The 12546-nt window shown below is 46.3% G+C and overlaps 1 protein-coding gene across 3 annotated transcripts in view; it reads right to left on the bottom strand.

Annotated features, from left to right (window-relative positions):
* The window catches only part of PDE1A (phosphodiesterase 1A), a 557427-nt gene that overhangs the window by 96422 nt on the left and 448459 nt on the right, over positions 1–12546 (bottom strand). For all 3 annotated transcript variants that reach the window (XM_063933325.1, XM_063933326.1, XM_063933324.1), the window contains exons 3-4: positions 12329–12511; positions 2740–2806 (exon numbers count right to left, since the gene is read on the bottom strand). In XM_063933325.1, coding sequence (XP_063789395.1) covers positions 2740–2806; positions 12329–12511 — 250 coding nt within the window. The remainder of the gene's footprint in view (positions 1–2739; positions 2807–12328; positions 12512–12546) is intronic.

The raw sequence follows: 12546 nt of genomic DNA, 5'->3' as shown, positions 1-12546 counted from the left end.
AAGATAATAACAATATTTTAATCTAAATACATAGGTAGCCACATTTAAACAGTTTATAGACCATAAAAAGATGTATATTGGACAATAAAAAATGGGACATAAGAAACATAAAAACATATAAGACCATTACAATACAAAAAAAAACTGCATTCTAAAAATGAGAGTTTGTGAGCTTATCTTAGTATATGGAGTCAGTGAGTTACAACCAACGCGTTTCGTCTGGCTGACTTCATGATGGTGATGATGATGGCGATGACTATCAGCAATGACAATGATGACACAGATGATAGCGTGTTCTGAATGACTGATTGCATATTGACTTTTCCAGCTGATAGTACTTACCATTTTTGGCAGTTATATTATATGGAGTTGTGGCTGTCTATTTGCTCTATTTAATTGACATTTCAGTTGAATGAGTACAGGAAATATGTTTCCCACTGGGTTTTTAAAGTTGGAAACAACAGATGTTTGTGTTTAATTTATTGTTTTGTGTTGGTCTGTTTGTTATTTGTGTTTGTACATCATTATATAGTCTATTGATCTATATTAATAACACAATCCAGGCTCCAATCTGCATGTGACACTTTATATTACTGCATGGTCTCCAAATAGGTTAATGTGACTTTAGTATTTATGACTAACACTGACAAGCCTCATCTCTATGCTATGATTACACTCTAGCTAGCTACACTAATATGGAATACAACATAAGTATACACACATGACAAAGGGGGTCATTCCGAGTTGATCACTCGCTAGCTACTTTTAGCAACATAGTCGCCGCCCACCGGGGAGTGTATTTTTGCTTTGCAAGTGTGCGAACGCCTTTGCAGCCAAGCGCAGCAAAAACATTTTGTGCAGTTTCTGAGTAGCTCTGGACCTACTCAGCCCTTGCGAACATTTCAGCCTCTCCAATCCCGGAATTGACGTCAGACACCCGCCCTGCAAACGCCTGTGTTTTCCCAAACACTCCCAGAAAACGTTCAGTTGACACCCATAAACGCCCTCTTTCTGTCATTCGGCTGTGTGAATGGAATCTTTGCTAAATCCATCGCCCAGCGCCGATCCTCTTTATACCCGTACGACGCACCTGCGCATTGCGGTGCATACGCATGCACAATTTTGCTATTTTTTTACCTGATCGCTGCACTGTGAAAATCGGCAGTGAGCGAACAACTCGGAATCACCCCCAAAGGCCTGGGGCCTATGATTTGATCTGCACTTATTAGCTTGATTTTTAAATTTACTTGCATTTATTTTCACATTTACTTTTACAATTTACCTTCACGTGCATTTACTTGTACATTTACTTTTACAGTTTACATTTATTATTTACATATCCATGTAAATAAGTTTTTTGCATGTGTTTTTTCACTAAGTACATTCTCAGCACATAAATTGTAGGTTCACATGTAACTGAGCCTAACTAAATAACTTTTAAAATGACCACAGTTTTCCTCACCCTATCGCTGACTTTCACTTCATCACAAAAATTATTGCCCTTGTTGAGAATTAAAGTTGGATGCATTATCATTATCATATAAAACTTTACAACTTACACCTATAATTTGAGTTTCAACTGTCTAACACCTGAGGCTCCTTGCATACGAGGGTCAGATCAGTCAGTGGGGGTCATTCCGACCGGATCGCACACTTCACTTCTTCGCAGCCGTGCGATCGGGTCGGAAACTGCGCATGCGCCGGCGCATGGCAGTCATCGTTGCCTAGCAATCGCCTCTCAGACAGAGGCGGTCGTTAGGCGGGAGGGGGCTGAATGGCGGCGATTAGCCACTGTTTAGGGGGAGCAGTCCGGCCAACGCAGGCGTGGCCGAACCGTTCGGGGGGGGGGGGGGGGGCGCTGCGCTGCGGCCAGCGGGAGCGACGAGTAACTCCCGGCCAGCAGCAGGAGCTGCGCTGGCCGGGAGTTACTCCTCAAATACAAAGGCATCTGTGCGATGCTTTTGTATTTGTGCAGGGGGGGGTAGCACTGACATACTGCCAGTGAGTCAGTTTAAGATGACAGTTGGTGTGGCTTCCCTATTTGAACTTTGGACTGTACTGCAGCCCCACCTCTGGTGCTGCCACTACTCCCAACGGCCCGATTTTCACAGGACAGTCCAGTTTTTTGGGCACTGTCCCACTCGCGGGTCACAGTATTTCTCGGTGGGGGTGGGGGTGAGAGGACCCCTGTCACTCGCTGCTCTGCAAAGCATAGCAGCTGTGAATAGACACTGTGCGCATGTGCACAGCATCTATTTATGGGGGAAGTGGTAGAGGTGGCATGGCCAGCATCTCCCAAAGTACTGGGCATACCCCCACAGTGACGAAAATGGGAGACTTGGGTAGCGATTGCGGCATCTCCACCAAGACCACGCCCACAATTCGGGCACGCACGGCTTCACCGTGCAGGAGTCCCAACTTCATCATCCAGAATGTTGGGAGGTATGCTTATGTCTTTGAAAACATTCTTTACCAAGTGCAAATTCTCCTTCTATACAAGGCAGGTGCCATATTTTTGCTCAAGTCACATCTAACATCAAGCTTTATTTAAAACTATGTGTAAAATACAGACATGGAAACATGTGCAGATGCTTATTTGCATACACAAAAGGAATACTAGATCACCCTATTGTACGTATGAGAAGGCATTAAGGAACTTTTTTCCCTTATGGGTTTCTGAACAATTGGTTACTGGATAAGGTGATAATTGTATACCATAGTCAAGCTAATTTATTTTACCTTTAAGCATGTTATCACTGATGATGGGTAGGTGAGCCCAGCCATATTGGAAGATCGTCTGTACATCCTAATAGCAGAGAAAAAAATATTGATCTCTATTACATTAGAAAGTTATAAAACAAAATATTTCAGTTGCTCTAAACATGGGTGTGTTGATGATAGGATGTATGAAATCAGCTCGCTGCGCTTGCCACAGGATCTATTCCCACTCTACTGGACACCCACGAGTGGAAATAGTCTTGTTATGCCGGGATTCTGGCTGGTGGAACTGTCGGATGGCGGGATTCCGGCGTCGATTTCCTGATCGCCGGGATCCCAACAGCTGGCAAATGCATAAATAGTAAAACAGATCATTAACCCTTGCCTTTTAATACTCCTTCAAGCAGAGCTGGTTTACTTGTCATGTTGTGTTGTCTACTCAATAAAATGTCACATCAGCCAACAGACACTACAGTGATCTCCTACACTCTTACTCTGTTATGAGCCACGGCTGTGGCTCATTCCTGTTTTGCATGTCGGTTAGGTATTTTATGTTATACTTCTGTTTATGTTCCCCGTGGGTGTCATGGGTTGCTTGGAGCTCTCCCTTAAGGAGAGGATACTGTTATGAACCACAGGTAGTGGTTCATTCCTATTTAATGTTTATAAGTTGTCTTGCAGGCCAGGATTTCCCGTTGCTCTGTTTAAGAATACTCTTGTTTGTTGCCGGTGGTGAGTCTGTGTAATTGCAGCTTGTTCCCATGTGTTCAGCCTCACCTGGCTGCTAATTGCATCTTGTCAGTTTGGAGTCATGCAACAGGGCAGCTGCATCACATAATTAATTAGGCCTCTCTGTTATATGCTGGCTGAGTGCAATTCACAGACGCTGGTGATATTTCTAGGTTTCCAGTCTGCTTGAGTTCTGAGCTTGTTCCTGCCAGTTCCTGAGCTCCTGTGTAGCAGTGTCTGTCGAGCTGCTTCCTGTGTCGATTCATGTGTCAGTCCCTGTGTCGATTCCTGTGTCTGATCCCGTGTCCTGCCGTGAAGCGTTCCTGTCCAGAAGTCCTGTGGCTTTGCCTATGCCTGGTCGAGTTTCTGGCTTCTTGGTGTCCACCGGTCTCTCGTTTGGGATTCTGCCTGTACTCCAGTTCTGAGAGTCTGTGTCGGCAGCATTGGGGGTTCCTGTCCGTTTGCCAGTATTCGTACCGGTTCCGTGAGTAGCGGCTCTGCCGCGTCCGTCGGCCTAGGCTGCTGTATTCCGTTATTATTTCTGTCACTGGTGTTTTGCAGAGGGTTCTGCTTATGCTGTCACCGCCGGTACACAAAAGTATTGTGTCGGCGTGTGGTCAGCATTTTCTTTGTTGTTCTTTTCCTTTGGCGGCAAGCCGCACATACTTTGGTTTTAGGTTTGTTAGTAGCCCCTGGCCTTGTTGTTTAGTTAGAGGGCCCCTTGTTATCACCCTGTCTCGGTTCACTCTTTGTCTCTCATTAAGACCTGAGGGGGCATCGAAGTTGGGCAGACGTAATCCGCCCTTCAAACGCGGCTGCCATGGGCTCAAGCAACCATAGTCTCGCAAGAGTGTACTGACAGCACGGGCGAGACAACGGAGATAGGGCGCCAGGGGCTATTCCCTTTCCATTCCCCTTTCCCAGCATTACGTCCTGGTGCTCTGGACTCACTTCATAACATCTCCCTTGTTCTGAGCACCAGGAACCTAACATTATCACCAGCCCTACCACAAAAAAGAAATAAAACTTTTTTCTTTTTTGGCCCAGTCCAGTGTCTAGTCTAGAATCCAGTCCGGTGTTTAGAATCCAGTCCTGTCTAGAATTCAGTGTGCAGAATCCAGTCCGGTGTTTAGAATCCAGTCCGGTGTTTAGAATCCAGTCCGGTGTTTTTAAAAAAAAAAAAACAGTCTTGTTTTGTCTAGTTTAAAAATTTAGTCTTGCCTTGTCTAGTCTTGCCTTGTCTAGTCTTGCCTTGTCTTGTCTAGTTTTAAATCCTCCTATGTATACTATGCAAGCCCTGCAGGCATCTCTCTCAGCCCTGAACTCTGCTTTCAGTGCTTTGAGACCAGAGCGACTATAAGTTTTGCAGCAATCCTTAAAGCAACTGCAAAACCTTCTGACTAAAATCTTGCTCATCTTGCCAGAAGTCGTTGAGAGTACATCTATCTCTAAAGAGACTCTTGTTCACAGTATGGTGACAAGAGAATCCTCTGGTTTAATTGAAGAGAAAAGGTTTAAAAGTTTTCTGCGGCCCAGGCTCTCAGAAGAGGAGCGTCTGCGTCGCAGAAACTTAAACTTATGCCTATATTGTGGGGGTTTAGGCCACTATCTGCAGACCTGTGAGTTGCGCAAGCCAAAGTGTGGTGACGAGTCTTGCCCTCTGGCCAAGTTGAGTCAGGATACAAGACCTACTCCTGTCTCTACTGTGGCAGAGGTACTTGTCACACAACCCACACTAAAAAGCTCTCTGTCCTATAATTGGGGTCCTTGGGCAAGGGAGCCCCATTATAGATTCAGGAATCAAAAGAGAATGTTTCTCTCCTCTCTTGAGGTTCCTGTTGAAGCAGAGTTGCAAGCCCCTGGAGTGGTGCCCGATGCCCAGGTTCCTGGAGTGGTGCCCGATGCCCAGGTTCCTGGAGTGGTGCCCGATGCCCAGGTTCCTGGAGTGGTGCCCGTTGCCCAGGTTCCTGGAGTGGTGCTCGTTGCCCAGGGTACTGGAGGGCTTCCCGTTGCCCAGGGTCCTGGAGGGGTGCCCGTTGCCCAGGGTCCTGGAGTGGTGCCCGTTGCCCAGGGTCCTGGAGTGGTGCCCGTTGCCCAGGGTCCTGGAGAGGTGCCCGATGCTCAGGATCTTGGTGCGGTACCCAATGCCCAGAGTGCTGGAGCGGTGCCCGATGCCCAGAGTGCTGGAGCGGTGCCCGATGCCCAGAGTGCTGGAGCGGTACCCGATGCCCAGAGCGCTGGAGCGGTACCCGATGCTCTAGCTTATAGAGGGACATCAAATATTATAGCTCAGGTTTCCATACCAGAAGGGGTCTCAGAAGCTGTTACCCCAGGTAGGGACTTGAAGAGCGCAACCCCAGAAAGGGTATCTAAAACCATAGTTCTAGAAGGGAACTCGAGAAGCAAAACACCAGAAGAGATCTTTGAAGTAATATCCCCAAGTGGGGTCTCGAGAGACGCAGCCTCAAAAAAGGGGCTAGAGGTCGCTTCCCCAGGAAAGAACTTAAGAGGCATAGCATTTGTGGAGGTTCTGAAGGTTATAGCTTCAGCAAAAGTCCCGGAAGTCATAGTCCCGAGAGAAGTTTCGATAATTATCGACTCAGAGAGGGAGGCCAATGGCTCACTCCCAGTGAGGGAAGCCGATGGCTCAGTCCCAGTGAGGGAGGCCGATGGCTCGGTCCCAGTGGGGGAGGCCGACGGCTCGGTCCCAGTAAAAGAATCCGAGGTGCTGACCCCAGAGGGGTTCCCGGAGGCCACTGCCCCAGCGGGGTTCCCGGAGGCCACTGCCCCAGCGGAGTTCCCGGAGGCCACTGCCCCAGCGGGGTTCCCGAAGGCCACTGCCCCGGGTGGGGTTCAGAAAGTCACTGCCCCGGGTGGGGTTCAGAAAGTCACTGCCCTGGGTGGGGTTCAGAAAGTCACTGCCCCGAGTTGGGTTCAGAAAGTCACTGCCCCGGGTGGGGTTTAGAAAGTCACTGCCCCGGGTGGGGTTCAGAGAGTCTCAGCCTCGAGTAAGGTCAATAGTGACCAGGTCCTAGCAAAGCACTCCAGTCAGTCAGATGGGAAGGAAACAGATCCTGACTCTGTTGATATCTCAACATCCATAATCTTTGATGGGGACTTAGCCCAATTTCTGGCGCTTTACAAACACTATTACATTATTATGTTGTCTAGACCATTTCTGGGCATCACTTCAGAAAACCTTGTGCTCTATCTGATTTATTCTTTTAGAGGAGAGCCTTTTGAGTGGGCGACCAGCCTAATGAAAGCTGAAGATCCCATTCTTCAGGATCCCCCAGCATTCAGTGATGCAATTATTAAAAGATATGGTTCCAAAGAAATTGGTTCAGGTTCCTCTAAGTCACCCGTCTTGTCTGCTGAGAGTCCACCAAATACTGTAAACTCGGCACAAGAGTCTCAGCCCGTTGTTTTGACTGCAGGATGTGCTTTTCTGACTTCTTCTAATAGGAGTACTTTGCCTGAAAGTTCAGCTCCCAAGGGTAAGAAACCTATCTCTGATTTGAACGCAGCCTTGCTGGGTGGTACCATCAGTTCAGACAATGTTTGGGGAATTACCTTGGTCAGACCTAAAGAGCTTTGTAAAAAGAAGAAGAAGAAAAAGAAATAATTTTTGACTCTTGCCTTGATAAAAAAAAAAAGAAAAGGATTTTTTTCCTGGTCTTGTGTCCAGTGGCCACCATCAAGGGGAGGGCACTGTTACAAGCTGTTGTTACAGCTTGTTTCTGTTTTCTTGTCTGTTAGACCAGTGTGTCAGGTTTTTTTTGTATCCCCTGTTTTGGATAGTCTGTATTTTGGGGTCCTTTGACCCCTCCTCAAGGGGGGGGGGGGGGGGTACTGTTATGAGCCACAGCTGTGGCTCATTCCTGTTTTGCATGTCGGTTAGGTATTTTATGTTATACTTCTGTTTATGTTCCCCGTGGGTGTCATGGGGTGCTTGGAGCTCTCCCTTAAGGAGAGGATACTGTTATGAACCACAGGTAGAGTGGTTCATTCCTATTTTATGTTTATAAGTTGTCTTGCAGGCCAGGATTTCCCGTTGCTCTGTTTAAGAATACTCTTGTTTGTTGCCGGTGGTGAGTCTGTGTAATTGCAGCTTGTTCCCATGTGTTCAGCCTCACCTGGCTGCTAATTGCATCTTGTCAGTTTGGAGTCATGCAACAGGGCAGCTGCATCGCATAATTAATTAGGCCTCTCTGTTATATGCTGGCTGAGTGCAATTCACAGACGCTGGTGATATTTCTAGGTTTCCAGTCTGCTTGAGTCCTGAGCTTGTTCCTGCCAGTCCCTGAGCTCCTGTGTAGCAGTGTCTGTCGAGCTGCTTCCTGTGTCAGTCCCTGTGTCGATTCCTGTGTCTGATCCCGTGTCCTGCCGTGAAGCGTTCCTGTCCAGAAGTCCTGTGGCTTTGCCTATGCCTGGTCGAGTTTCTGGCTTCTTGGTGTCCACCGGTCTCTCGTTTGGGATTCTGCCTGTACTCCAGTTCTGAGAGTCTGTGTCAGCAGCATTGGGGGTTCCTGTCCATTTGCCAGTATTCGTACTGGTTCCGTGAGTAGCGGCTCTGCCGCGTCCGTCGACCTAGGCCGCTGTATTCCGTTATTATTTCTGTCACTGGTGTTTTGCAGAGGGTTCTGCTTATGCTGTCACCGCCGGTACACAAAAGTATTGCGTCGGCGTGTGGTCAGCATTTCCTTTGTTGTTCTTTTCCTTTGGCGGCAAGCCGCACATACTTTGGTTTTAGGTTTGTTAGTAGCCCCTGGCTTTGTTGTTTAGTTAGAGGGCCCCTTGTTATCACCCTGTCTCGGTTCACTCTTTGTCTCTCATTAAGACCTGAGGGGGCATCGAAGTTGGGCAGACGTAATCCGCCCTTCAAACGCGGCTGCCTTGGGCTCAAGCAACCATAGTCTCGCAAGAGTGTACTGACAGCACGGGCGCGACAACGGAGATAGGGCGCCAGGGGCTATTCCCTTTCCATTCCCCTTTCCCAGCATTACGTCCTGGTGCTCTGTACTCACTTCATAACATCTCCCTTGTTCTGAGCACCAGGAACCTAACATACTCTTGTATATACATTATTCAGCATGTTCTATTATTTGTTCATTCTTAAAAAGTTAGGTGCATATATGCTTTTTCTGTTTGCTCATATGTTTTGCATGTTGTACAGATGTCACTATCACAGATGAAATAGTTAGCACCACTTGTGGATTTTTAAAAAAATGTGTTGGCTGGTAATAGGGCCACCCCCACTTCCTAAAACTGTGATGTCATGATGGGGTTGTAATTGGTATGCCTCGGGCATTGCTGTAATACATATGGATGATGGGCCTGCCCTCTCAGCATTACAGCATGCGCTCAGGGGTCTCGGCCGGCATAGGGCGATAGGACACTACATTATGGTGCTGCATTATCACATCCAGCGTGGGTGTGGGGGCTGCCACTACCCTCATGCCTGGAGATGAGACAGCCAGTCCCTGGGTTCCAGTAACTGCACAATGGATCAGTCATGTGCTGGGAGTGGCACATGCGCAGACACCGTGGTGCGACTGCGCATGTTCAAACCCCAGCTTCTATGGACTGCACCAACTGCAGCCCATAGAAGCTGGATTGAACTGCTAAAGACAGGGAGTGGCTTCCTACAAGAAGACAGCTCTCTGCTTATCGCAGCCCGGTCTGGCTTTCCCAGAGGAAGGATACACCTCCCAATAGGACTGCCTTGTGTGTCTGTGACTGACAGGTAGGACTTCCAATAGGAAGCCACTGCCAGTCACAGTGAAACCAGTGTAGTCACAGACTGCAACTGGCTCACTGACACTGAACTGGGTGGCGGATTTTACCTGGGGGCTACAGGAAGCTAATAGATAAAATCCGCCACTGATGACATCACACCTACGGGGCGTGGATGCCACCTTTGTTAAGTAAAGTTCTTCTCAGAGCATCCAAAGGATTCTCCGGGCAGCTCCACAGGTGGCAGGTTGCCTGCCTAGAACGTCCCTCTGGGTGGCGCTGCGGTAATGCTACTGGTTACAGGGTGCCATTCCATTCACCCTCTAAGCTACATGCAGGTTCCATGGGGCAGTGACATAACATACGACTTGCACACCCCTAGCTACAGTCCTAGCCAGTGATAAATACACCTGTGCACCCTAGGAGAACTGTAAAACATGCATTGGTAGTGGGCCACGAGGACTGTAGTTGGCTACATGTATAAGTGGGCAAATTTATGAGCTAATTCAAAGGTCAAGTTGCCAGATCTCATCCAACTCCACTGTGAGCTGTTAATGTGGCTGGAATATCTTTGAAAGCTTTGCATATGGGGCACCAAAGATAAATTAAGAACATCTGCTTGAATAAAGGTTTGCCAATTTCATATGCCTGGAATTGAACGTCTTGTACAATTTTTCCTGCTTCTTTTATGAAATACATTTTTTCTATTTTTCTTTTTTTACTTCAGTCTGTGCCTTTTTGCCAGAGTTATGCAGAGGTGTTTGTTTCTGTTGCCCTGGGTTACCACTCGTTTCTGCGGAGTTCTGTGCATCATACATATTTGTATTCAAAACAGATTTACGTAAAATCTCTGAGAAAAAAAATTAAGTGTCCCAATGAAAATGAAACGAATATCATGCCCTATATCCAAATATGTGACAACATCCTCAGCCAGGATCAAACACCGCGTCAGTATCTCCCGGTTAATGCTGGTAGATGCTGCAATCTTCCAGTATAAATTCTGCATGACCCTGTCTGCTACCTATTAATTAGGCTCCAGATTTGATTGCTGGTTGGCTTGAGTAGGTCTGTTATATGACATTTACAACATATTATGAACATTGAGCTCTTCGTCGTCACAATGCAGCCCATGTGGAATGTACAGTATAAACTCACATATTCAAGATCGGAAGTATAACGACTCAGAACAGAGATGCATTGATTTAAATATCAGTTCTCATATCATTAAAGTGCTTTATGTCAATTGACATTACTGCTTTTAGTATATTCCAGGTACAAATGATTAGAAATGGCATTTCTTACATTAAATCTGTTAAATTCACCATGTGCTGTTCCCATGGTAGGCTCCTTGGGTGGAAGATAATTTGGATGATAATGAAAGAACTGTTCAAAGATTAGAGCTGAGCGGGGGCAGATTAAGAGAGGAGTGGGCCCGTGTGCGGCTCTGTACGGGCCCCCTACTCCTTGTCAGTGGCCGCAGCACTGTAGACTCTGGTTTTGTGCCAGGTGCACAGGTCTCTGGGAAAATGGTGCGTGCGCCTTGTTCTCAGGGACATAATTACTGCACATGTGCAAATCACAGAGAAAATGGCCGCTGCTCCATTTTCCCAGTGATTTATGTCACCAGCACGGCCGCAGCAGGACTCCGGAGGGGTAAGAATAATTATATGGGTGCAGGGTGTGCAGTGTGGGCCCACCAGGACCCAGTGGCCCACTTCCCCCACACACCCTGCACCCATTATAGATAACGCCAATGGAGCTTATGTCTGACAGGGTTTTATCTACAGTTAATTCTCCATTATAATCTCTCTAGTTTCCAGTTTAGTGACACACAGACAGTACTGACATGCGCTGCACAGTATGAGACTCTTCGTAAGTGGCCTGATTCTTATTCGCAGGCACTGCCGGTGTCGGGCACAGTGGTGCTATGTTTTTATTCGGTGGCGTCTCAGACACACATCGCATACGGTCTGATTTTCATGGTGCCTAAAAATGATTAGACATATAATGAGTGTTTCTCAGGAGCAATTTAAGAGAGGAGGGGGCCTTAAACTGCCCCTGAGGAACACTCATTATATGTCTATAATTACTAGCAAGGCAGCATCTGTTTAGTCTTATTTAATGGAATGGAAGAGCTCTATTCAGCACGGTGTGGAAAGATGAGGTTGTAAGTTTGTCTTAAGTGGCAGATGCCTTTACATATACAGCACCCTCTAGTGGCCACAAGCATTATAACTTCCTACCTGTATAACTGATATCATTGCATTTTCTAATAAATGGCAGTTGAATTATTGAGTAAAAATAGATACAGAAGCTGCTAATCACTTAGTAATTGTAATTACACAGGATGCAGCACTACTACCAGCAGGAACAACAATGTTACCAGAGTAAATTAACTACAGTAGTATAGTTTAGTGTACAAACTACATTATTGACATTTAATTAGAGAATATAATATTATTCATTTTAACACTTGGACCGCTGGACTTTGCGAACTCTCTAATACAACCGTCGAGACAAAAATGTTCCGTCAGTAATCAGATGTGTCTTGGGCCAGCTATTCGTCTATTTTATGTAAGAGATGGGTGTCTTTTGCATTGAAGCGACCCTCTGGTGATCAAATAACACAGTCAAATACCACTTTCAAATCTCGAAACCCCCACATTTAAATAGTGCTCTATTTGGACTATGTAGGCCCCCAACATAAAAAAATCTGTAAGATCAGCAAAAAATGGGCAAACTTGGATAATAAGTTCACATACGGCTCACCAATCATGTTCTTTGTATGAGTAATCGACAAAAGTGACGACCACTAACGATGTACAACAACGACCAAAAGCGCTGAATTCCTATATGGGACAAAAATGCCCCGTAGGCGGTTTTAGGTATTTCTAGGTTTTTTCCTGGAAACTATGCGTTCGAGGATAACAATTTTTTGATTCCAAATAGTCTATCGCAAGAAATATTAAAAGTCAGAAATCTCCATCTTCCTTTGAAAGATATTAGAAGAGAGACAGGTGGCCCGAGTGTTAGTTCCCGATATGAAAATTATGTTTTTGGTATTCTAACAAAAAAACAAATTTTCTATGCCCTGCAATGCTATTGAGATACTAACTTTTAAAGTCTTGGGAATTAAATATCTCACCTTTCAACAAATATTCCCGCTTGAACTGCATGGACAATACTCCGGAACTTTGGTTTCTCTTCCGGCCGCCTCCTCCTCATTCCCATCTTCCGTGTGAAGGTGGAAGCCAACCAGTCCCGTACCTCCAGTGGGACAGAGTCTGTGTGGATATCAGAGAGCTCATCCTCCGTATCCAGGAGACGCCTATAGAGTTCATATAAGAAAAACTTAATATACAA

The sequence above is a fragment of the Pseudophryne corroboree genome, chromosome 7, assembly GCF_028390025.1.
Source record: "Pseudophryne corroboree isolate aPseCor3 chromosome 7, aPseCor3.hap2, whole genome shotgun sequence".
Taxonomy (NCBI): Eukaryota; Metazoa; Chordata; class Amphibia; order Anura; family Myobatrachidae; genus Pseudophryne; species Pseudophryne corroboree.
This window is presented reverse-complemented; position numbering and strand designations above follow the sequence as displayed.